At 44.2% G+C, this 26,974-nt stretch overlaps 1 protein-coding gene across 6 annotated transcripts; it reads right to left on the bottom strand.

Moving 5' to 3' along the window:
- Positions 1-3,075: 3,075 nt before the first annotated feature.
- On the bottom strand, positions 3,076-26,026 carry LOC131415801 (rab-like protein 2A). Of its 6 annotated transcripts, XM_058557618.1 has the most exons (10): positions 24,813-24,886; positions 19,913-20,274; positions 11,172-11,322; positions 10,030-10,059; positions 8,814-8,893; positions 8,037-8,116; positions 5,461-5,572; positions 5,022-5,119; positions 4,547-4,630; positions 3,079-4,351 (listed from the first exon to the last, which is right to left on the bottom strand). In XM_058557618.1, exons 4-10 carry the CDS (start codon positions 10,053-10,055, stop codon positions 4,271-4,273), a joined length of 561 nt encoding a protein of 186 aa, XP_058413601.1. In that variant the 5' UTR covers positions 10,056-10,059; positions 11,172-11,322; positions 19,913-20,274; positions 24,813-24,886; the 3' UTR covers positions 3,079-4,270. The 6 variants fall into 6 exon arrangements, with proteins under 6 accessions (XP_058413599.1, XP_058413598.1, XP_058413597.1 ...); XM_058557615.1 differs by lacking the exons at positions 11,172-11,322; positions 19,913-20,274 and adding an exon at positions 25,943-26,026 and having other exon boundaries at positions 3,077-4,351; positions 24,813-24,974; XM_058557616.1 differs by lacking the exons at positions 11,172-11,322; positions 19,913-20,274 and having other exon boundaries at positions 3,076-4,351; positions 5,022-5,116; positions 24,813-25,762.
- Positions 26,027-26,974: the final 948 nt, after the last annotated feature.

The following is a 26,974-nucleotide window of genomic DNA, read 5'->3' as shown; positions in this document are numbered from 1 at the left end:
GGATGGACCTAGAGGGTATTATGTTAAGTGAAATAAGCCAGACAAAGACAAACACTGTATGACTTCACTCATATGTGGAATATGAACACACGGACAGAGAGAACAGTTTGGTGGTTACCAGCGGGAAGGGAATTGGGGGGTGGGCACAAGGGGTGAAGGGGTGCATTTATATGGTGACTGACAAATAATAATGTACGTGGAATCTCACAATGTTATAAACTATTTTGATATCAATAAAAAAATTTAAAAAAAAGAGAGTTGGGACATTACTACTGATTATATAGAAATACAAAGGAGTATAAGAAAATACTATTGGAGGGAGCAGAGGCAGCAGGGGGTTAGTGCAGGTGCTCCAGCACCCAGCCTCATCCATCCAACCTCCTCCCCAACCAGTAAAAAAAAAAAAAGAAAATACTATAAAGAAGTATGTGCTCCCCAAATTATATAACCTAGATGAAATGGACATATTCCTAGAAAAACACAAATTACTAAAACTGATTCAAGGAAAAAATAGAAAGAAGACATTGAAATTCTGAACAGACCTATAAAAAGCAAAGAGATTGAATCAGTTAAAAAAAAAAGGCCTTCCAAGAAAGAAAAGTCCAGGACCAGATGACTTCACTGGTGAATCCTACCAAACATTCAAAGAAGAATTAATACCCATCCTTCCCAAACTATTCCAAAAAATAGAACACTTTCACATTCATTCTATGAGGGCAGAATTACTTTGATACCAAGCCTACATCACAGGCAAAGAAAATTACCGACAAATATCCTTAGTATCCCTTATGAATATAGATGCAAAAACATTTAAGAAAATACTAGCATATTCAACTATATATTAAAAGGATTATACACCATGAACAAATGGGATTTATCACAAGAATGCAAGGGTGGTTCAATATACAAAAATCAATCAGTGTAATGCAGCACATTGATAGAATGAAGTGGAAAAACCACACCAGTCATCTCAATTGATGCACGAAAAGCATTTGACAAAACCCAACAGCCTTTCATATAAAAAGCACTCAGAAAATTATGAATAGAAGGGAACTTCTACAGCATCATAAAGGCCATATGAAAAAACCCATAACTAACATCATACTCAATGGTGAAAAACTAAAAACTTTCCCCCTAAGATCAGGAACAAGACAAGGATGCCTCCTTTCATTATTTTAATTCAACATTTTCGGAACTGGAACTTCTAGTGAGAGCAATTAGGCAAGAAAAGGAAATAAAACACATCCAAATTGGAAAGGAAGAAGTAAAACTTTTTCAATATGCACATGATATGATTCTATTTACAGAAAATCCCAAAGTATCCACAGAAAAACTACTAGAGTTAATAAAAGAATTCAGCAAAGTTTCAGGGTACAAGATCAACACACAAAAATCAGCTGTGTTTCTGTAACCAGCAATGAACAATCAAAAAAGGAAATAGCATTCAAAGAATACCTAGAAATAAATTTAACCAAGAAGTGAAAGGTTTGTACATGAAAACTACATTGCTGAAAGAAATTAAAGACCTAAATAAATGGAAAGACATCCAGTGTGCATGGATTGGAAGACTTGATGTTGTCAAAGCAATCTTTAAAAAGAACAAAGCTGAAAGACTCACATACAAGCCTGTTCCTAGCAGCACTATTCACAATGGCTAAAAGGTGGAAACAGCCCAAACATCCGTCAATGGATGAATGGATAAACAAATTGTTGTATATACATACAATGGGACATTATCCAGCCATAAAAAGGAATGAAGTACATGATACATGGATGAATCTTGAAAACATTACGGTAAGTGAAAGCAGACAGACACAAAAGGTCCTATATAGTATGATTCTATTTATATAAAATTTCCAGGATACATAAATCCATAGAGACAATGCAGATTAGTATTTGCCAGGGGCTGAGGGAAGGGGGTATCAGGGAGAAACTGCTTAATGGGTAAGGGATTTTATTTTTGAGTGATGGAAATGTTTTACAACTAGATAGAGGTGATAGTTCCACAACATTGTAACTGTAAATTGCACTGCATTGTTTACTTTAAAATAGTAAATTTTATGTTATGTAAATTTTACCTCAATAAATTATTTAAAAAAAGATTTAGGAGTGTTGTTCCCTGTATTAGGATGCAATGAGCCTTTCGCAGGTGGATCTGAGCACTGTAAGGGTGGGTTGGCACCCGGCCTGAGCACTCATCCCTCAATTGCTTTGAGTGTTGATGTATAAAACTCATAGCTGCCCTTTTCCCCAGAGACTTGCCCTTGCTATAACAGGAGCCGCTTTGCCCTGGAGGCTACAAACTGCTGTCTCCACCTACTCCTCCTCCAACAGTTGGCTGACTTGCACAAAAAGCCCCCTAGTCTCAAAGTGGAACCAACTTGGTGGGGCACTTTGCCCTCCACAGCGTCCCTGTGGGGTGGGGAGTGGGGGTGGGAGACTGCAGCTGGCCTCCAGCCGAGCCCACAACCTTGCTCAGCTCCCTGCCTCCTGCCCTCTGCTGCTCCACTCAGTCTGTCTCTTCTGAGAGAACCGCCCCAGTGCGTCATTTGAACAAGAACCGCCTTCTCAGACTGCTTCCAGGGAACCTCGTGCAAAATGTTTACGTAAAACCAATACCGATGGTGAATTTATGGCATTTGAATTATATCTCAATAAAGCCATTATATTAAAAAATACTAGTCATTTATAATAACTAAAGGGTTATTTTTTATTTTGGGGGGAGGAAGATCGACCCTGAGCGAACATCTGTGCCCATCTTCTTCCTGCATTATGTATATGGGACGCTACCACAGCATGTCTCGATAAGTGGTGCCTAAGTCCGTGCCCCGTGAACCTGCGAATCCCAGGCTGCCAAAGCAGAGCATGTGAAGTCAACCACTATGCCACTGGGCTGGCCCGTTATTGTTGTTTTTAAAAGCCCCCCTCACCAGGGTAATGCAATCCCTGAAAATCCTGGTCAGGTTAAATCTCTTAAGGTGAAATTTTAATATCAGTAATTTAAAGGGGGAAAACATTTGTTCTCGACTCGCAAGTCAATCCCATTCTTTTTAAAACACTAAATTCCATTGATATGGTCTTTATTACGCTAAATCAAGAGTCAGCCTGGGTTACCCTCGCATGACAGATCCAGATGGTCTCCCTCCATTAATGTAGTTGATGACCTACAAGTTCTTTTGTGGCTTTTTGCTCGGTGAAATCCATACCCACAAAGCATGCACATACACTCAGTGTTTATATAATTCAACGTTTACTGTAAAAAAGAAAACAACAGAAACAAATATAAATAAAAACGATGGAAATGATGCACAAGATAATCATAAAAACACTAGTGAACCACAAGTACTGGAGAGAAGTGGACAGGCAGCAGCACGGTTCCCCGCAGCCCTCGCCACTGAGGAGGCACCATGTCCGCGCTGGTTCTCAAAAGGAAGGAAAGCCTCACATGCTGAAATAGGGCTTTTAAAGGAAGCCTTTCTTAAAGTCTTAATTCTTAATTTCTTGTAACCCAAATGGGTGTGCCTTGTGATATGGCTGTATTGACCTTTGTGTTAGTGACAATCACATTTGTGTCCTGCAAAGGAAGGCTGGACCTGTCACCTGCATTCACTTGTGTGCCTGTGACTGCAGCCTCAATGTACTGGCCGCACCTTCTGAAAAACCTGTGGAAGGAACAGCTGTCTGCTCAAAATCATTTTTTTAAAAAAGTTGGTTGGGAGACTAAAGAGGAAAAAGAATGGGAGACCATGTGAAAAAAGGGTGGAGGCCTCCCAATTCTGCAGGGGTGGGAATGGGGGTAGTCAGGGATTAGAAACCATTTCCTTGGTGGAAATGCAATGAATAGATCCTGAGGTCAGTTTGAGGGGAGGAAAAAAAAACACCACCTAAATTTCCTTTTATTTAAGAGAGACACAAAGCATGTTGCCTGATTCTCTTCACTGTCCGATCCTGGGGCAAGGGTTATGATGCTGATTCCTAATTCTGCTTCAGGGTGTGGTATGGACCTCCTAACACCTGTTGAGAGTGCTTGCTGGTGCTGACCCCATCCCTGTCCCTGAGTACAGGGGAGGGGACAACTGTTGAGGGGTCAGGTATCATGGGCCATGAAAGTGGGGGAGGCAAATGGGATGGCTGAGTTTGTAGGAAGTAGAGCAGGGGATGGCCTGGAAGAGTTTCTCAGTGCAGAGCTGGAGGGTTGCGGAAGGGCGGGGTATTCTGAAAGCCACTCCGCACCCAACAAGTTGGCCATGGAGAGAGGCCTCCTTCTGACTCAGGAGGGAGATGGGCTCTGGATGCTGCCACGCTGCTCTTGCTCCGGCATAGTCTCCTCCTCCTGCTCCAAGTCAAAGTTCTGTGAACAAGGTTGCAGGTGAGGCCTGGCCCGGCATTTACTCAACTGTAGCTCTGATACTTCTAGGAGCGGTGCACACAATGAGTATGTGCTGCCTGCAAAGGCATGCAAGAGCCACTCTGTTGGGTTATATTCTGCATCCCTCTGAAGAGACGCCTTTTTCTCTATCCCACCTGACATTTGGGCCTGACCTACCTCAAGCTCCTGCAAAACCTCGTCCATGAAGTCCCGGGAGTTCTGTTTGTAAGACACAGCTAATCGAATTGCATCATTGAAGAGCTGGGGGAAGTGTTAGGAAGGAAAACATAGCAGTGGGTACCACTGCCCTGGACTCCGCCTGCACAGTACCCACAGGTCCCGTCCTAAGTCCACACAATACTCCACCCCTAAAATCAGCAAGGTCACCCCTCAATTCACCTTCTCCCCAACACCCTAACCCCATGCATGGTCAATGGACTTTTTCCTCACCAAGCCCAGGCCCATCACCACCTCTACTGTCAATACTTACAATGACCCCTTCCTGTCACCACATGCCCACTTACGGTCCCCACAACAATGCCCATCCTCTCCATCATCTTTGCAGCAAGCCCTTCTCTTTGTAGCTTCCCTGGTCACTTCACCACCCGCCCTTCCCCAACCTCACTAGAATGCCCTCACAGTCTACCATTACCTTCACAACGTTGGTACCATCGGCAGCCGAGACAAAGTACAGGGGCAGAGAGAACTTCTTGGCAAAATTGAAGCTTTTTTGGGTCATCTTTATGTCTGCTGTAGAGAAAAGGTAGGACATTGGCCTGTCCATCAAAGGAAAGGGAGAGGGTTTCACAGGGTAGGTTACTGGAGGCCCCCATTCCAGAATGTGGGATGGACAGGGACAGTCAGGGGATGTGACCTAGAAAGAGTTCATTTCACAGGGATCCGTGCCTCAGGAAGAGGGCAGGTTGGCTCAGTTGGCATCTTTACTGGGAAGGGAGTGATGGCAAGCAACCAAGGGCTTTATCTTGGGAAGGAGGATGGATCACTGAAGGTTTGTTGCCCCAGGAAAGGAGGAGGAAACGTGTGGTGGTGGGTCCCCCATTGCTGACACCCAGATGCAGGGATGGCCCCACCATCGATTTTATTGGCCACCACGATGCATGGGATCTCTGGCCTGAACTCCCGAAGCTCCGTATACCAGGTGCTTAGGTTCTTGTAGGTGACTTTCCTCTGTACATCGAACACCTGCAATGAGCAGAGGAAAGAAGTCAGCTCAGGTGCGTCAATGTCACTGCACGCCACCCCCAGGTGACTCACACACACAGGCAGGTGAGCATGGCCACGTGCCATGGGCTTGGGATCCTGGATTGGGCATCTGCTCTGAGCTGCAGCCCCTGTGACCACAAAGGCTGGGCTTGTGTGTGCTCTTTCAGGGAAGCCCTCTAGAACCTCCAGATCCAAGTGTTAAAATCTTTATTCCTTTATTTGTTATCTTGTCACCTAATCCTATTTACCTATTTTAACCAAGTTGTATCATTTTACTAATCAATATAGTCTGTTACAAATTGTGAACTTTTTTTCTTAGTCTAGTCTTATTTTAATTGCTTAAACTTTGTTTTAAAATTCCTTTGTAATAATTTTAAATGTTTCTAGAACTTTCCTTTAGTTACTATTGACTTCCTTTTAACTTTAAGCTTTTGTTTAATCTTCTATTCATTTTGTATTTTAAACTTCTTAAAAGTAATTTTTATCTTTTATTTTGTAGCTTATCATAATTTTATTAACTTTTTATAATTTATAGCTTTTACCTATTTTAAAATATCAGCAAGAAGCATGAGCACTTTGGACTTGCTCTAAGGGCAGGGATGCCAGAAGTCCTAAAACACTTCAAGTTGTTCCTTTCTCCCTTGCAGGGATCCTTCAAGCCCCTCACAGGAGCTCCTCACAGGCCAGCTCCTGCTTCCAAGCCATCCTCCAGAACAGACTCAGAGGCCCAAACCACCCCAGCACAACAGTGGATTGAGATGAGCAACCCTGGAACCGCTGATCTTACTTCTAAACCACCCAGCCCTTCATAGGAGCAACATGGACCACACCCAGGGCCAGGGGCTTGCCCTGCATGGCGGGCATGGGTCAGCAGCTGTCACACCCCGAGGCAGCAGGAGGTCCACCTGGGAGGCTCTTCCAAGGTACTCCCTAGGCCCAATTCCAATGACCATGCTCTCTTAAATTCCCAATAAAGACTTCTTATAAAGCATGCTTGTAATGAAACTTCTCCAATGTGCTTCACACCAGGCTGCCTCCCATGATCACCAACAAACAGTCACCTTTTGCCCAGGTTTGGGTTCCTGAACTTCCTCTCCTTGTTTTGAGAGCTGAGGAGGAGCTGGCTGGGATGAGTAGCATCCCCATCAGGGTTTCAAGGTGGAGAGTGGAACCCCAGCTCCCTCTGCAACTATAAGATCCCCACGTGGTCATCAGAAGGTGAGTGCCTTCTACCTGCCAGGCCCCATGCAGCAGTCTGGGGTGGGTGGTAGGCATCGACAGAACAGGCACACAGGGATGCTGGCAGGACAGACATCCCTGAGCCTCTGAAAAGGGTCCAAAAGGAGCCAAGGGAGACATGTCAGAGGCAGGAGGAGGTCACTCCCAGAGAGAAAAGAGAGGTGGGCTCAAAGCACCAAGTGCCAGTGCAGAACAGACACAGAAATGGCTGGGACGCCACCCTCCCAGTTCTCAAGGGTCAGAGATGTTGACTATGCAAGACTTCAAGTACAACCTCGGGCACTACCCTGTCACCCTCTTTTGTTTTGTCCCCTTATAGGTACTAGTATTAAAATTTTGGAAAATTCCAAGGGCTCTTGTACTTAAAGGATAGTGGGCCCAAGGATGGAGCCAGGGAGTTTATGGGAAGGAGGTCCTAGGGACACAGGTTTACACAGCTCTTCTCTCCTTTCTTGGTCCTTCCCATGGCTGAGTTTCAGGTCCTCTTGTCGCACTTATTACCCCTTGGCTACTGGGGTGGACCCCTGAGGACTGTGTTCTAGACAGCAAAGTGAGGGGCTGGGAGGGAGGAGAGGGGCTGGTTTGGGAGGGAAAGTTCCTTGGGAACCATAGAGTCCACTCTGAGTAGGTGGACTCCATCATGGAGGGACTGTGTTTGCTTCTTTCGTGTTTTTTTTTTTTTTTTGGTGAGCAAGATTGGCCCTGAGCTAACATCTGTTGCCAATCTTCCTCTTTTTGCCTGAGGAAGATTCACCCTGAGCTAACATCTGTGCCAATCTTCCTCTATTTTGTATGTGGGACACCGCCACAGCATGGCTGACAAGTGGTGTAGGTCCACGCCTGGGATCCAAACCCACAAACCCAGGCCGCCAACGAGGAGCGCACGAACTTAACCACTATGCTACCAGGCTGGCCCCATTTGCTTCTTAGATGCTCTGCCTGATGCTGAAGCCCTGAACTTGCTGCTCCCCTAGCATGGTGGTTATTCACCCATCCCCACTTGAAGAGAGGCTCACCCTGGCATGCTCTCACTCAAAACCTCTGGGGAGCACGTATATTTTGAAGTATCCCTCAGCTGCCCCAATCCCCTCTCCCCCCACACCCAGCCCTGGTGGGGAGGGTTCACTGCTGCTGGGCCCCTTAGCCCCTCACTCCTCAGGCCAGACTTGCCGAGCCTTTGTTTGCCTCCCAGCTGGTCTCGTACCATGATGCAGGCATGGGCCTTGTGGTAGTAGGAGGCGTGCATGCTCTGGAACCGTTCCTGGCCTGCTGTGTCCCAAAAGTCTGCAATATGAACACAGCTCTGACTGTCTGATGGGGGTTGGAGGGCAGACACTCGATGCCCTGAGCATCTCTGTGCAGGTCTCTGAGTGCTGAAACACAACGCACAAGTTGGAAGGATGGGGAGGAATGGAGACCACGCAGCTCACACGTGTGTGTCGTCAGGACACGAAACACCTGGGTGTGCCGTGAGAGGTGTGTGCGTGTGTGTGGGGGTGGGTGAGAGGGAGACAAAGGGCCAGGGCCAAGAGGAAGGAGAATGCACACAGGAAGCCTCGAGAGGAAGAAGGTAGGTGTCCCCCTTCCCCCACCCACAAGATGCGGGACTCTCCAATGTCAACACTAGGCAGACTTCCCACGTGTGGTGACCACAGAGGGACACAGGTAGGATGTGTGGCCTGGCCAAGGGGAAGGTTGTGACCTCACGGAAAGTCAAAACCCCTTGAGGAAGACAATATTCAGACCACATTTATTATTTCTTTACACTAGCTAAATGAGAACACTAGGTCAGAGGGTTGGAACTAAGACTCTGTGTGCCTCCTCCTGCCCTCCCTGGCCTCCTGGCTCTCGGGGTCTTCCCTACCGCCCCTCGTCCCTGCCTGGGGTCTCATTTCCTCCCTGCTTGACTCTCTCCCAGGGACCTTCTCTCCCCTCCCCCCTCCCTCCCCTTGAGAGTCGGCTAGCTGGGCGTGCTGCTCACCTACAAGGATGGTCTTGCCGTCCACCGTGGCCGTGTGCTTGTACAGGGTCAGGGCGTACGTGGATAGCTGCTGTGGCTGACTGAGTTCAGGTTAAGGAGCAAAGATGAATAAAAGGGAGGTAAGGAAGGTGCTTGGGGGGCGTTGGTGTGATGGAACAGGCCCTCTCTCCTTTGCGTTCTGAAGTTAGGTTTTAAATTGAATGAATGTTGCAGACAGAGGATCAGCTTCAAATATTGCTGGCACAATGGAAATGCAAGGGCGGGAGAGGCTGGGAGTGTGTCCTGGCCATCTAAGTCCAAGGGAAAACATGGAATGGAATTTTACAGAGCTGCTGTCATCAACGGCATCAGCTAGTTGGAAAATGCAACCGTCGATGCCCCAGCTCCTTAATGGATGGGGCTCCTGCAGGCCAGAGAGGAAACTCAGCCATAGGCAGCAACATGACCGTTCCAGCGAAAGAAGCCTCGACAAGCTGTTTATGAATTGTAGTTTGCCTGTGTGTGAACCTGTAACAAAAACCCTGGGGAATAATACTTCCTGAAGCTGCAGGACACTGGGTGGTTTAACCAGGAAAGCCAGGAGGAAGCAGGTGGGTGGGTGCAAAGGAGCACTTGGTAGAAGGTAATGCAAGATACACGCAGACTCCACCTGGGGGCCGGGGCCCAGGGCAGGGAGCAAGAGGCTCCAGGCTCTTCTCACTCATGGTTCTCAATGGATTCCCCTGGGAAGATTTTTAAAACTATCCCAGTTGTCAGGGAAGGTCTCACTCCAAATGTGCACAATGTGACAATTCATGGGAGGAGGGAGAGGCTGGCAACTCATACCTTACAAAGTTCATTCATACTGGAGAATTTTTAAATATTAGAGAGCCCAAGTTTTGAGGTCAGAGAGGTTAAGTGAATTGCCCAATGCCAGAGCTACTAAGAAGAGGTGGGGTTTGAATCTAGGCATTTGACCAGGAGCTATTAGCCATTCTACTTGCCCTCCTAATATAAAGCAAATCCAAATGAGTAAGCTCCACAATATGCAGCATCGATTATGTGTGATGCCATGTGGGTCAGTCGGCAAGAAACCAGCAGGAATGAAACCTGTGCATTCACTCACCTATCCTTCCTCCCTGGACCACTGGAGCAAAGGGGTGGGCAGTGGGGTTGAGTTGGCATGAGGTGGGGAGGAGCTGCAGGAACAAGGAGCATTTCAAACCTTGAAGGATACAATCCATCCATGAGAAATCTCTCCATAAGTCTGTAAGGAGAGTGTGCAAGGTGGTCAGACATATCCCTCGACCTCTCTTCCTTGCCCTGCTGCATGATCTCACAGCTGACAACCTGGAAGCCACCTGTGGCTTCCCACCTCCCATTCACTCCACAGCCACACAGTTTCCTTTTAAGAACAACGCCCAGGAACTGCCCACCCGCCCTCTTCCTGACTGCCCTTAAGTTCCTGGCCCCCTTGCTGTAACAATGCCCAGTACCCACAGCTGCTTTGCCTGCGTGCAGGGACCCCGCCTTAATCCTTTTTGGGCACCACAGCAGCTGATGATCAATATTAGTTGAAGAAATACAGGACTTTCTTCAGAGCTCTGCCATATGTTGACACTGGAGAAGTCTGTGTGAACCATAAATTCAACAGATCTAAAAGTGAGTTTCTTTAACCCACTAACCCTGCCCCTGCCTCTGAATTATCTAGTTAGTGGCATCACCTGATTCTCCAAGCCTAGAACCTGGGAATTACCATTACTAACCCCTCATAACAAACAGCTCATGTTACTGTAAGTGCACACACGAGCCCCTGTGAGGATCTCAGATCCATTATTTCTACCTCTTCACACTGCTGACAAGCACAATTGCCCCTGCTTTATGCACAGGAAACCGAGGCCAGGGAGGTGTGCCCTCTACCCAAAAGCCATTTCCCCAATATTCTGCAGGTCCTTCAGGGCTTTGCTCAAATGTCACCTGAGCAATGAGACCTTCCCTGATGATCTTCCTTATAACAGGCAAATTCTGTCTTACCTTGTATTCTATCTCTGCCCTACAGGTGACACCAACTGAAATATTAGGTATTTTACTTATTGACTGTCTCTCTCTCTTAACTAGAATGAAATGCCCATGAAAGCAGTTTTTGATTTTTTAGTTTATTGCTGCATCCCCAGTTCCTACGACGGAAATCATGTAGACTATAACCACCATCTAAACACCATGCAAAAAACTGTAGCCCCACCTCCACCCCCATCAGCAAAGGCCAAGTGCGGAGCCGAGACTTCCACCCTTTTGCCACTGTAATGAGGCGCCCCAAGATTCCCACGCTGGGTTGGTGTCAAAGAAGGCCAAGCAGAGAGCCAGAACTTTCTTCCCTACCAGATGGTAATGAGGCTTGCTCTCTCCATAGTGTCAGTGGAGACCACAGGAGCCGGGACTTCACTCCCACCAGCAGTTAGGGAAGTGGTGGGTGTGGGTGGTGTGCTGCCTCTCCCCCTTCTCCTGCTGAAGCAGTGCCACAAGAAGCCAGCTAAAACAGAGGGTTTAAATAAGATCCAGAATCTCATAACATGATATTCAAAATGTCCAAGTTTCAACCAAAAATCATTCATCATACCCAGAACCAGGAAGATCTGAAACTAAAGGAAAAAAGATAATCAATAGATGCCAACACTGTGATGATACAGTTATTAAAGTTATCTGACAGAGCTTTTAAAGCAGCTGTCATAAAAATGCATCAATGAGCGATTACAGATGTGCTCGAAATAAATAAAAATATACAAAGTCTCAACAATGGACTAGTTTTCAGCACAGAAATAGAAGATATAAAGAAGAACCCAGTGGATATTTTAGGACATTTGGAAAATACAAGAACCAAAATGAAAAACTCACTAGATGGGCTCACAGCAGGATGGAAAGAACAGAGGAAAGAATCACTGAACTTTAAAACAGAACAAAAGAAGTCACCCAATACAAATAGTAGTAAGAAAACAGACCAGAAAAGAACGAACAGAGCTTCAGGGATTTGAGGGACTATAAGATGACATTCATGTCATCGGAGTTCCAGAAGGAGAGGAAAAAGAGGACCAGGCTCAAAAAACAATAGAAGAAATAAGGCCTGAAAACTTCCTAAATTTGGAAAAAGACATAAAAGCCTGTAGAGTGAAGAAGCTGAACATAAGTCAAAGGATAAATCCAAAGAAGTATACATCAAGACACAGCACAGTAAAACTCCTGAAATCAAAAGACAAAGAAAAATATCTTGAAAGCAATGAGAGAGAAATGACACTGTCCCTACATGGGAAAAACCATTCAAATGGCAGAGGATTTCTCATCAGAAACCACGAAGACCAGAAGGAAGTGGCACATTATTTCTCAAGTGCTAAAAGAAAAGAACTGTCAGTTCAGAATCCTAAATCCAGTGAAAATATCCCTCAAGAGTGAAGGGGAAATCAAGATATTCTCATATGAAGGAAAATGAAGAGAATTTGTTTCTAGCAGACCTACCCTAAAAAAATGGCTAAAGAATGGCAAACAGAAAGTAAACAATAAAGAAGGAATCTTGGGGTATCAAGAAGGAATAAAGAACAGAGTAAGAAAAAATATGGGTAAGTACAATAAACATTCTTCTTCCCTTGAGTTTTTAAAATTATTTTTGATGGTCAAAGCACAAGTTATAACACTATATGATGGAGTTCTCAATGCATGTAGAGGAAATACTTAATTTTAATTAAGGGGAGGTTATTAATTAAACAGGGGAGGGTAAAGGGACATAAAGGGAAGTAAGGTGTTTACACTTCACTCTAACTGGTAGACTGAAAAGTTACGTATATACAATATAATACTTAGAACAACCACTACAAAAGCTACACAAAGAGATACACAACAAGACTACAGATAAATCAGAATAGAATTTTTAAAAATGTTCAAGCAACCCACAGGGAGGCAGAAAACAAACAAATACAGAAATGAAAAACAGAAAAAAACTACAATGGCAGACTTAAGCCGTAACAAATCAAGAATTACAGTTGATTGTTGTTATTCATAGTAGTTATGTCCTATAAGGTCACCACAAACAATGAATTAGTGAATATTGAACTGTTGCTCTGAGGGGAGTTACAGGGCTAGGTTCCTGTGAGCCTCTGGTCACATTTTTACTGTTGATTCATTAATGTTGACTTCATATTGACTCACCAGGCACTATAACTCATGCCTGAGGAAGCTTATCTAACACACATATTTCTCAGTAAGGCACATCACAGTCTTCTACAAACTATAATACTACAAACAACTTTACACACAAAAATTTGACAATTTAGACAAAATGGACCAATTCCTTAAAAGGAATATTAGGTGACCAAAACTCACCTAATATGAAACAGATCATTTGAATAGCTCTATAACTATAAATCTCTAGGCCCAAATGGTTTCAGGGGAGAATTCTACTGAACATTCAAAGAATTAGTATCAATTTTACACAATCTCTTCCAGAAAACAGAAGAGGGGAGAACACTTCCCAATTCATTTTATGAGGTCAGTTTACCTGATATCAAAACCAAAGACATTCAGCAATATATAAAAGAAGTTATACACCATGACTAAGTATGATTTATTTCATGGATGCAAGCCTAGTTCAATATTTGAAAATCTATCAACGTAATCTACCATATTAACTGGCTAAAGAAGAAAAATCACACGATCATATCAATCGATGCAGAAAGTGCATCTGAAAAAATTCAACACCCATTCATGATAAAAAAGTCTCAGAAAAATAAGAATAGTGGGGAACTTCCTAACTTTGACGAAGAGCATCTATAACAACTTACAACTAACACATAATCAATGGTGAAAGACTGAATGTGTTCCCCCTAAATTCATGAACAAGGCAAAGATATCTGCTCTTACCTTAGTTCTAGCCAGTGCAATAAGGCAAGAAAAAGCATATGACTCAGAAAAGAATACAACTGTCCCTCTTTGCAAATGCCATGATGGTATATAGAGAAAATACTAAGGAATTTACAAAAAAGACTCCTAGAACTAATAAGTAAGTTCAGCAAGGTCACAAGATAGAAAGTCAATGCACAAAAATCAACTGTATTTCTATACACTTGCAATGCAAACATATATACAGAAATTTAAAATATGATACCATTTATAAATGGTCAAAAAACAAAAAAAAGAGAAATACCTAGGTGTAAGCCTAACAAAACATTTATAGAACTGGTATGCTGAAAACTACAAAATACTGATGAAAGAAATCAAAGATGATCTAAATAAATGGAGAGACATACAATGTTTATGAACTGGAAAGCTCATTATTAAAAAAGATGCCAATTCTCCCAAAATTGATATGCAGGCTTAATGCCTATTAAAATCCCAGCAAGACGTTTTATAGGTATAGGCAAGATTTTCTAAAATTTATATAGACAGGCAAAGGAATTAGAAGAGCTAAAACAATTTTGAAAAAGAATAAAGGGGATGGAATGCATCTACTCGATTTTAAAACTTATTATATAGCCACAGTAATAAAGATTGTGTGGTACTGGCAGAGGGTTAGACACACAGAACAACAGAACAAAAGAGAGAACCCAGGGGGGCTAGCCCCATGGCGTAGCGGTTAAGTGCACGCACTCCGCTGCTGGCGGCCTGGGTTTGGATCCCGGGCGTGCACTGATGCACCACTTGTCAGGCCATGCTGTGGCAGCATCCCATATCAAGTGGAGGAAGATGGGCACAGATGTTAGCCCAGGGCCAGTCTTCCTCAGCAAAAAGAGGAGGATTGGCACGGATGTTAGCTCAGGGCTGATCTTCCTCACAAAAAAAAAAAAAAAAAAAGAGAGAGAGAGAACCCAGAAACAGTCACACAGAAGTACAGCCAACTGATCTTTTTACAAATGTGCAAAAGCAATTCATTGGAGGAATGATAGCCTTTTCAACAACTGACACTGGACCAATTGAATACTGTATCTATAAGCAAAAAAAAAAAAAAAGAAAAAAAAAACTTTTACCCAAAACCCTCAGACTTTAAATAAAAGTTAAATCAAAATTGATCACAGACTTAAATGTAAAATCTAAAACTATAAAAGTTTTAGAAGAAAACATAGGAAAAAAATCTTTGGCACCTAGGGTTTGGTGAAGACCAAAGCCCATGACTTTGGTAATACCAAAAGCATGCTCCATAAAAGAAAAAAAAAAGGCAAATTGGACTTCACGAAAATTAAAACCTTTTGTCTGTGAAAGACTCTATTTAAGAGGATGAAAAGATAAGCTACAGAATCGGAGAAAATGGTTGCAAACAATATATCCAACAGAGACTAGTATCTAGAATAATAAAGAACTGTCAAAACTCAGTTAAAAAAATCCAATTAGAAAATGGGCAAGAGACATTTAACTGAAGTGGATGTACAGATGGCAAATAAGCACATGAAAAGATGTTTGACTTCGCTAGCCATTAGGGAAATGGAAATTAAGACCATGATGAGCTGTCACTATACACCTATCAGAATGGCTAACATAAAAATCAGTAACACCAAATGTTGGTGAGGATGCAGAAAAACTGCATCTCTCATATATTACTGGTGGGAAAACAGACACTCCGAAAAAAATTTGAGTTTCTTAACAAATGAAATGTACTCAGTATATGATCTAGCTACAACACAAAATGAAAACTCATGTCCATACAAAAACCTATACACATATGTTCATAGCAGCTTTACGTGTAACAGCCATCACCAAGAAACAACATGTCACTTAACTGGAACATTTTGGAAAAAACAAACTGTGGTACATCTATACCATGGACTACTTAGCAATAAAAAAGAACAAACTATTGATATACCCAACAACTTGGATGGCTCCTAAGGGTATTATGCTCAGTAAAAAAGGTCACATACTGTATAATTCAATTTATACAATGTCGCCAAGATAACATAATTACAGACATGGGGAATAAATTAGAGGTTACAAGGGTTAGTGATGGTGGGCGGTGGAGTGGGATGGCTGTGACTATAAATAGGTAGCATGACCAAGGTCTCTGCGGTGATGGAATAGTTTTCTATCTTGATTCTCGTGATGGTTACACAAATCTACACGTGATAAAATGATACAGAATTATAGACTTGCATTGAACCAATGCCATTTCCCTGATTTTGATATTGTACTATAGCTCTGTAAGATGTAACCACTGGGGAAACTGGGTGAGGGGTACACAGGCACTCTCTGTAACATCCTGGGAATCTATAATGTTTCAAAATGAAAATTTAAGAAAAAGCAAACAAAAAAACAAAGACTGGGAAGATATGTGCAGTGCCAATAACTGACAAGGAATTAATATACAGAAAATATGGGGCCGGCCCCGTGGCTTAGCGGTTAAGTGCGCGTGCTCCACTGCTGGCGGCCCTGGTTCGGATCCTGGGCATGCACCGACGCACCGCTTCTCTGGCCATGCTGAGGCCGCGTCCCACATACAGCAACTAGAAGGATGTGCAGCTATGACATCAACTATCTACTGGGGCTTTGGGGGGGAAAAAATAAATAAATAAAATTAAAAAAAATATGCAGAAAATATAAACAGATCTGATAAGTGAATAAGAGAACAAGCAACCTGTGTACTAAAAATATGAACAGGCAATTCACAGATGAATGGCTAACAAACATTTGAAAAGATACTCAATCCTTTAATTTAATGATTTAATGATTTTAATGCAAATTAAAATAAAATGAAGTAGCATTCATATCCCTCAGATTACCAAAATCCCAAAGTCATATGACACCAAATGTTGGAGAATTTGTGGAGCAACAGAAACTCTTGTACTGTGCTGGTAGGAGTGTAAATTTAATATCACTATTTTGGAGAGTAATTTGGATATCTCGAAGTTTGAGCTAACCCTAAAACTTGGCAATTTCACCCCAGGTCTAAGTGTGTGCCCAAGATGGCAGGCACAAAAATATTCACTGCAGGATTGTGTCTAATAGCATAAAAATGATAACATAAATGTTCTTCACAGAACAGACTAAACAATTTTAGTACAAACTAATTAAAAAAAAATTTACTGAGTGCTTGCCACTTACTAGATACTATGCTAGGTGCCATGATATAACACTGAACAAAACAGATGAAAATTCTTGTCTTCATGGAGCTTACATTCTAGGGGATGAAGACAGACAATAAATGAGCCCTTAACATATATACAGCCACATATATGTTATGTGGATTTAAAACAAAAACAGTACTACAATTCAATGGGGTAAAGGATTATTGTATCGATCAATGGTGTGGGAGCAACTGAGATGCATGGCAATAAATGAACCTTGAGGACATTACACAAAATGGTGGAGGGGGAAATTGTAGGAGTCAATCCCTCAACTGAAACAATCAGTAACCTAGAAAAAAATGATCAGAATCAACTATTTCAGAACTCTGGAATCTGACTGGACACATAAAAACCAGCACAGTGCTAGATGAAAGGAGACAACGCTGATCTCGGGTGGAAGAACAACACGCACAAACCAGCAACTATTCCTCAGTCCCACCACAATGATGTAGTAACCTGTGTTCCAAGTGTCTGGCTGGTGTCAGAGCAGTAGAGAGACTGCCCTCGAAAAGTCTGGGTTGCATATTTTGACCACTTGGGTAGATCCCTGAGGAACCGGGTCTGAGCCTTCTCAGGCCTCCGAGACTGTCCCTGCTAGCATTGACTGGAGACTTTGATAGATAGAAACACCTTTTTTTTCTTTCCCTTTTTGGAGCCAGACATTTAAGGAAATCTTTGTCAGGTCACTGACCACAGATATTGGAACAGAAACATCAGTGACCACACAAAACAACGAATATACACTTTGCACAAATAGGTGGAAAAGTTACAAATGGACAGCTCCAGCCCTAAACAAGCAGAAATGAGCAATCCCTGAGTGGGAGTATCTGATTTCCAAAGTTACCACTTTAAAATACTCTGTTTAATTCTTGACAAAAAAATTACAAAGCACACAAAGACACATGAAGGTGCATCCTATTTACATGAAAGAAAGAATCTGACAGAAACAATCCCTGGAGAAATCCAGACATTGGGATTACTAGTCAAAAATGTTAAATCAATTATCTTAAATATGCTCAAAGAGCTAAAGGAAACCATGGATAAAGAACTAAAGGAAATCAGAAAACGATATATGAACATAATGATAATATTAATAAAGAGAGAGAAAGTATAAAAGGAACCAAACAGAAATTCTGGAGCTGAAAAGTACAATAATTACAATGAAAAACTCACTACAGGGTTTCAACAGCATACTTGAGCAGGCAGAAGAAAGGATCAGCAAACTTGAAGATAAGGCAATTGAAATTATCTAGTTTGAGAAGTAGAAAGCAAAACGAATAAAAATGACCAGTGTCCAAGGAACTGGTGGGACAACATAAAGCATACTAACATAATGCATCATAAAGAGAAGAGAGAGAGATAAGGGCAGAGAGATATTTGAAGAAATAATGGCTAACAATTTCCCAAATATGATGCAAGACATGAATATACACACCCAGGAGACTCAGTGAACTCCAAGCAGGATTAACTCACAGAGGTCCCCATCAAGACACATTACAGGCAAATTGTCAAAACCCAAAGACAAAAATTCTCAATCAGATAAACAGCTAATTTCTCACCAGACACCACTGAGGTCAGAAGGCAGTGGGATAACATATTTAAAGTTATGAAAGGAAAAACCATCAGCTATGCCCAGAAAACTATCCTTCAAGAATGAAGGAGAAATTAAGACACTCCCAGATAAACATAAGTTAATGGGGCTCATCACCAGGATACCAGCCCTATGAGAAATGCTAAAGTGAGTGCTTCAGGCGGACGTGAAAGGACACCAGACAGAAACTCAAAGTCGTACGAAAAAATAAAGATCTCCAGCAAAGGCAGCCACATCAGTAAATACAAAAGCCAGTATTCTTGTACTTCCAGTTTGTAACTCCTCTTTTTTCCTATATGATTTAAAAGGCAAATAGATAAAACAATAATTATAAATCTACGTTAATAGGCATTTAATGTATAAAGATGTTATCTGTGACAAAACAATATAAAGGGGAGGGATGGAGAAATCTAGAAGCAGAGAGTGTGTGTGTGTGTGTATATATATATATACTATATAATAGTATAATATACTGTTATAACTAAATTGGTATTATTCAAATAGGTTGTTATAAGTTTAAGATATTAATTGTAAACTCCAAGGTAACCACTAAGAAAAAACTAAATAATTATACAAAAAATGAAGAAGGGAATCAAAATAGTACACTACCAAAAATCAACTATATACAAAAAAAGGGCAATAATGGAGTAATTGAGGAAAAAACAGAAGATACAGAAAACAAATAGCTAAATGGCAGAAATAAGTAATTCTTTATCAGTAATTAATTATTGTTGCAAATGGCAATGGATAAAACTCTCCAATTAAAAGTGAGAGATTGGCAGAATACATTAAAAAACCATAATCCATGTATGTGCTTGTCTGTAAGAGACTCACTTCAAATACAAAGGCACAAAGAAGTTGAAAACAAAAGGATGATAAAAGATATTCCATGCAAATATTATCCAAAAGAGAACTGGACTGGCTATACTACAGTCAGACAAAATAAACTTTAAGTCAAAAAAGTCACAAGAGACAAAGAAGGATATACTGATAAAAGGTTCAATCTATCAAGAAGATATAAAAGTTACACACATATATGCACCTAACACCAGAGTCTCAAAATATATGAAGTAAATACTGACACAACTAAAGGGAGAAATAGATAGCTGCACAATAATATATTGAGATTTCAATACCCCACTTTCAATAATGAGTAGAACAACCAGACAGAACAACAAGGAAACTGAGGACACGAACAACACTATAAACCAATTAGACCTAACAGATATATACAGAATACTCCACCCAACAACAGCAGAATATACACTCTTCTCAAGTGAACATAGGTTCACCAGACGACTGTAAGAAAGCAAATATCACAATAAAGTAAATCACACAAATTTTTTGGTTTTTGAGTGCATATAAGTTAGTTTATACTATACTGTAGTGTATTAAGTATACAATAGCATTATGTCAAAAAAAACCAATGTACATACCTTAATTAAAAAATACTTTATTGTAGGGGCCGGCCTGGTGGTGCAGTGGTTAAGTGTGCGCGCTCCGCTGCGGTGGCCCAGGTTTCGCAGGTTCGGATCCTGGGCGCGCACCGACACACCGCTTGTCAAGCCATGCTGTGGCGGCATCCCATATAAAGCAGAGGAAGATGGGCATGGATGGTAGCCCAGGGCCAATCTTCCTCAGCAGAAAAGAGGAGGATTGGCATCAGATGTCAGCTCAGGGCTGATCTTCCTCACAAAAAAAAAAAAAAAACTTTATTGCTGAAAAACACTAACCATTATCTGAGCAGTCAGCGAGTCAATCTTTTTGCTGGTGGAGGATCTTGTAAGAAACACAATATCTGTGAAGGACAATAAAGTGAAGCGCAGCAAAATGAGGTATGCATATGCATGTGTGTATAAAATGGAATATTACTTAGCCATAAAAAAGAAGGAAATCCTGCCATTTGTGACAACATGAATGAACCTTTCCATGATCAATGGAAAAAGTCAGACAGAGAAAGACAAATAGTGTACAATCTCCCTTTTCTATAGAATCTCAAAAAGTCAAACACACAGAAACAGCATAGAATGGTGGTTGCCAGGAGCTGGGGGGTGGGGGAAACGAGGAGCTGTTGGTCAAAAGGTACAAACTTCCAGTCATAAGATGATTAAGTTCTGAGCATCTATTGTACAGCATGGTAACCATAGTTAACAATACTGTTATTATATACTTGAAAGTTGCTAAGAAAGTAAATCTTAAACGTTCTCACCACACGCCAAAAAAAAAGGTAACTATGTGAAGTGATGCATGTGTTAACTAACCTTATGTGATAGGCATTTTGCAATATATACGTGTATCATATCATCACATTGTGCACCTTAACTATGTTATATATCAGTTACCTCTCAATAAAGCTTAAATAGTTTTTTTAATTTAACAATTTTTTCAAAGATTAAATTGATTTTATTAAAATTAAGTGCTTCTGTTAATCAAAATATATTAACAATAGAGTGAAAAGCCACAGACTGAAAGAAGGTCCAGAAGGTATAAAGATGTTCCTACAAACAATCCAATAAAAATGGGCAGCTGGCCTAAACAGGCATTTCACACAAGAGGAGCTCCAAATGGCCAATAAGTACAAATAAGCGCAAAGGTGCTCAATACCATGAGTCGTCAGTGAAACACAAAATTAAAATTCCCTATAGAAACTCTTAAATATCTCTCTCTATACATGAATGATCAACATTGATAACTGTGTTGTTTAAATGCTTCATCACTTTACTACTTCTTTCCCTGCTTGATCTATTGATTATTGAGATGAATATCTATTCAGAACGTGGTCACTAATCCAGTTAAAAAATTAGACTTGGGGGCCAGCCCAGTGGCATAGTGGTTAAGTTCGCGTGCTCCGCTTTGGCAACCCAGGGTTCGCAGGTTCGGATCCCGGGCACGGACCTACGCACCACTTATCAAGCCATGCTGTGGTGGCGTCCCACATATAAAGTAGAGGAAGATGGGCATGGATGTTAGCCCAGGGCCAATCTTCCTGAGCCAAAAAGAGGAGGACTGCCAACAGATGTTAGCTCAGGGCTAATCTTCCTCAAAAAAAAAAAAAAAGTTAGACTTAAGTCACTCCTCTGCTCAAACCATCCAATGGTTTCCCATCTGATTCCCATCAGATCAAGGTCTCCTCAGATCTCCAGCACCACCACTGACTCTTCCCTTTCCTCTCTTCTCTCCCATTCTCTTTCTGTTGCTCCCTCTGTTCCAGCCACTAGCCATTTCCTCCTGCTGAAATGCTCCTCCCCTAGATATCTGCATGGCTCATTCGCTTGCCTCCTTCAAGTCTTTGTTCTACGTCCCCTGTAAACACAGGCCTGCCCTAACCACTCTCTACATTGCAACTGCTCTTTTCCCACGTTTGTGAGGTCACTCCTTATCTGTCTATCAATTTAATACACTCTAGCCAAGATTTTATACTTCTGAGGTTTAAACTGCAGCTTCCATTGTAAAAGGGGGGTGGATTTCATTTATAACTAAAAAGAAACAGAACCCATATTATAAAGAAAATACACCACCTTCTTACATGGATGTAGAAAACCACACAATGAAAGTACTGCAGCCACAGAGGGTGAGAAAACGGCCTGTGCCTGGAACGCTGTCTGGAGAGATCACGCGCTCAGCAGAGGTTGCGAGACTCGCCTCATCACAGCAGGAGCAGTGAAAGAGTGCAAACAAAGGCAGAGAGGGGTTTTCTTACGGAAAGTTTGGCCTCTGGACGACAGGACTGAGATACAAATTCCCTCTCAACTTTCTGTAGCTTAGCAGACAGCCAGCTTGGCAGGCCTGAGTTCAAAAGCAGAGCAGGTTTACCCTCTGGAGGCCCCAGGAGGCTGCCACTGCTACACAGTCACATAAACAGTCCTTTCCCAAAAATATTTAGAGTATTATAGGCACCAGATCGCTGTCTTGAGGCCCTTTCCACAAGGCATCCAGCCCATCTACTCCAGGCCCTCAGGGATAACAAGAGCTTGGGACATGGGGCATGCTGTGTAGTCTCTCCTCATAATTTCCCCCAGTCGACTCAAGTTTGTACTTACACCATGTGGCCTCAGCGAGTGTGTGCCTTTGCCCTCTTTGCACGATGATGGACAGTTATTAAGGGGAAAATGAGACCCTAAGGCCCACTTAGACAGCTATCAAAGAAAAAGGCAATGCACCTGGACCTAACTACTCTCAAACAGAGAATCAGAAAAGGCCTTGTCTTGTTATTAAGCAGAAAGAACATCTGAGGTCCATAGAAATCCATAAAAAGAAGGAAGGGAAGGGGTGGAGAGCCTTAAATGACTCCCAGGGGAAGATGGCTTCTGGAGCTGCAGAGAAGCCACAGTAAGAGCATGGGTACCTCTCAGTCTGGTCAGCAGTCCCAGTGGTACAGAAAACGTGAAGAAAATGCCTGGGCATAAGTGGGGACTCAGGCAGGGGCTCTTATCCATCACCTAGAACAGGGTCTGGCCTGGTAGTGCTCAGCTGTTGTCGAGTGACTGGCAGCCAGGCAGGACACTCAGGTCATGAGCTGGCTAGGTCAGACGCGGCTGTCAGGGAGAACATCTCCCTGCAGCAGCATCCAGCTCAGGAAGGTGGCGAATGCAGAGGGAAGGAAAGGCCTCCCCAGGAGGCAGTGCCCAGGTCTGAGGACAGCCGCTCACATGCAGCAGAGGAGTCCACCCTCAAGGGAGGCTCGGGGAGCCAGAAATAGGCCTAAAGAGGAAATGGAATGGAGCGGCATAAAGCTGCTGCATGAGAAAGGAAGGCACTTCCAGGAAGGCCTGGTGAGTGGGGCTGCCATTACTCTAACTTTCCAAGCCGTGCAAGGTGGCAGCACCACCTCACAACCACTACCCAGAGGAGGCTGTGCACAGATGCCCTCCAGTTATGATGAACACAGGGGTTAATTAACCTCTTCATAGTCTTCCCCCAACTGAGTTTAGATTCACAAGTTGGAGATACTGAAAACAGGCACAGAATTCTTGAGTCCCAGTGAAACTGAACCAAGACTTGCCCACCTGCTCATCTCTCCTCAGACACACTGTGTTTTCATCATGGTCTTTGTCTTTGGGACAACGTTTTCCCTGAGACACTGTTAGGTGCTGGAGACTGGCTTGTTTTCCAAAGGTTGTAGTTGTAGAGGCCAACGCTGTGATAATGTTTGACGTCCTGTTAACTGCTTAGATTCTTATTTTTTGTTGTTTTAAGTGAGGCTTATAAGACACTGGCATTGAACTTAGGGGTTGGGTAGCCACCTTGGATCGCACACCAAACTACGTCCTCCAACATGTCTATCAGTTATAAAGCTGACAGTTTGCTCTCCACTGCCTGCCATTCCTGTTCTCTTTTTGCTGGGTGGGGGAAAAGGGGGTGTTATTTACTGAGTAATCTCCCCAAACTACTACACTCATCCCCACCTTCACTGTACAGGCATGGTGCTGAGGATGGTCAAAGCAACTGTAAAATACGAAACTAAAGCTACAGTGTGAGTGTTGGGGTGGGGCAGAGAAAGAGAATGTGAATTCACGAAGATGGCCTAAAAACCAGCAAGGCCCCTAGAGAATTGTTCACAGCTACCTGAGTCCAAGGAAACATTAATAAAAGATGAAGGTGGAAAACAAAGTGGATCTGGAGCAGCTGTGAGATGAGACTAAATCAGACATCTGGTCAGGGGCAAGTCTACCCTCATCCTGTGACGGCAGAAATAGGTGTGTGCCCTCAGCAGCCCACAAGTGACAAACAGGATCACACCTCGTAGAGACAAGCTGCCAGGGCCTCCCTTCAACTCTCCAGGTGGGGAGTTCCACCCCCGTGCACACAGGCACCGAAGTCAGTTAGAAGAAAACACTAATCTTTATGCTGATTACACTCAGTCATCATTTCTATCCACTCTTCTCAATCTCAGCGAGTTCCTCCAGGAAAGCATCTTTATCATCTTTATTCATTCTGTCACTGGTTGTGCTAGTCACACGTCTCACACTTTTCCTTCTCCATTCCCACTGTCTCCACCTTGCAATCCCTCAGCCCACACACCACATACTGGAATACCCCAGTTCTCACTGCCTCACCTTGGACTGCTTTAGCAGTCTCTAGGGTGACCCGCCCCACACCTTCTGCCAGGACTCATGGAAACAGCTCAGCTTCCTCAGTCCTTACGACTTGCCCGTGCCCCAACATGCACAGCTGCTGATGTGATGCCCCTCGCTCCACCATGCACACCGGGGCTCCAGCCAAGACTACTCCCTCACCACTTCCATAGGAGCATGCTCCTCTGCGCCTCCGCAGGATTTTTCTAATAACCCAGACCCACTCTGGGCCTGGTCTTTCTTCCCTAATCTCCCAACATACTTGGACTTGCCCACGGCACTGTCCCCCAGGCAGATGATCTTCACGTTGTCATCAGCATCGTATTTCTCTTGGTCCAGCTCACAGGATTTGGCTCTGTCCTCGGCCATTGGCTCCTGACTGTAGAAAAGGGCTCAGCCCAGGGGAGGGGGGTCTAGTCACTGTCTGGGAAGATCAAGAGTCTCTTGTTAAAGTGATGAGAAGTTGCTTCAACCAAATCTACTTCTTCATCTGCCTGGACAAGGGAAACAATGAGCTGATGAGAGCGGGGCCCAAGAACACACTTGCATCTTTCTCTATTCCCCATCACCCTGTTGTAATCTTGTCCCCACCAAGATCCTCTTAGGGTGGTTTACCCTATCATCTTTGCAGCTATGCTCAGGGCCACACCTCCCACTCCCACCTGGAGAGACAGTATTCTAAAGCCACGCTGAAGCCACAGTTCAACAGTTACAAGTTTCACATACAAAAGTTTTCTCAGTTGTAAAACAGTGACCATAACCAGTGCCCATGTCACATGATCAATGTGAGACACTGGCAGAGAGTGCTCTGTAAGCCTGAGCGCTCATCACTGAATGGCAGGGCACACGGCCAAAGACGCCTAACCTGTACTCCCGACCCTCCACCTCACGCCTCTCACCTCCCCTCCATTTTCCACCCTACCGCAGTCAGTAGCTGCCCCGTCCTCCCTCAAGGCGGGCATTCCCCAGACCCTCTTCTCTGGTGTTATTTCAACCTCCACTAGTTCCGAGTGTCTTCCACCTCCACCCTGTAGCCGGAGCGACCCGTTCGCGAGCCCAGCCCAGCCCTATCACTCCACGCTCGACATTTACGGCTGTCGCTGTCCTCGCGATCCAGCGGGCAAGGTCTTTCACTCAATATGTCAGGGGCACCAAACATGTCTGGGGGAAACCCCCCGCCCCCGCGGCCAGGCTGGGCTGCCTCGCTCCCGCACCGCCGCGTGAACCCACCGGCCCGTCCTTCCCCACCCTGGCCCTCCGTTCGCCCGGGGCCCACGGCCGGCCTCGGAGGGGCGGTTCCCACAAGCTGAGCCCGCCTCGAGGGCGGCCTCCTCCTCTCGTGCGGTCCCGGGCGAGGGCTGGAGAGACCAGGGACGCCGCAGGTCGGCCCACCTGTGGCCAGCAGCCCCCAGCCAGCCCCCCCCCCGCGAGCCCTGGCCCCCGTCCAGTCCCGGACCGGCAGGCGAACCCCGCTCACGCGGCTCCCCACCCGCATCCGGGTCGGCCGCGTCCTCGCAGCTGCTACGCAACCGCGCAAGGACCCCGAGGAGGGCTGCCCGGCCGAAGGCCCCAAGGACCCCGCCGGGGCGCGGGCTGGCTAGCGCGGTGCCGGGCGGGAGTACCGCCGGGGAGTGGGCTTCCGGCCCGTGCCGGACTGGGGCTTCCAAGGGAGTCTGGGGTGGGCTTGGGCCCTGGGACTGCGTCAGGGTTCAAGTGGCCGCTGGTCTCGGGGAGTGGAGGGGCGGCGGGAGTCTGCAGGTGTGTGGGTGGGTGTGTGGGTGTGTGTGTGGCCTCGGTGGTAGGGGCCGGCTTGTAGGCGTGGGGTCGGGCCTCGGGCGTGGGGGGGTGGTCCGTAGGTGTGGGGCCGGGACTCTTGTGGGAGTTGGGGCGGAGGCTTCCGTTGGGGGCGGTGGAGGGCGCTTGGCCGCTGCCTTTGGGAGACTGGAGGGGTGGGGCCGCATATGTGGGAGGCGTTTGTCTAGGTGATTTATAAAGTTCTTAATTCTCTGATGGGGTGCATTTGGGTGAATGTGTCTACTTGTGGACATTTGTTATTAACCAAGAATCAAGACAGCCGTGACTGAACCAGATTTAGCGGGGAATTATTACAAAAAGAAATAACAGGCCCCAAATGGAGTCATGACAGCAAACCAACAGTTTAAAGTTTCAACTGTTCACCTAAAAAAAAAAAACAGTTATTTTACTAGCAAAGTAGGTTTATTCGGGAACAGCAAAGAACCAAAATTTGGGACAAACACGCTATAGCAAAAGCCCTAGGCAAGTTCCACAAAGGAGAGGAACGTTGTTTTATGGGGGAAAAGAGGAAATTGGGATGGGTAGTTTTGAAGCCAGTCCCCTGGAGAAAAGTAAGAGCTCAGGGTGGTATTGGATTCTCGTTGGCTGAGTTGCTGGGGTCCTGGATTT

The sequence above is a fragment of the Diceros bicornis genome, chromosome 17 (genome assembly GCF_020826845.1).
Source record: "Diceros bicornis minor isolate mBicDic1 chromosome 17, mDicBic1.mat.cur, whole genome shotgun sequence".
Classification (NCBI taxonomy): Eukaryota; Metazoa; Chordata; class Mammalia; order Perissodactyla; family Rhinocerotidae; genus Diceros; species Diceros bicornis.
Note: the sequence above shows the minus strand (reverse complement) of the source record. Positions and strands in the feature narration are given on the sequence as shown.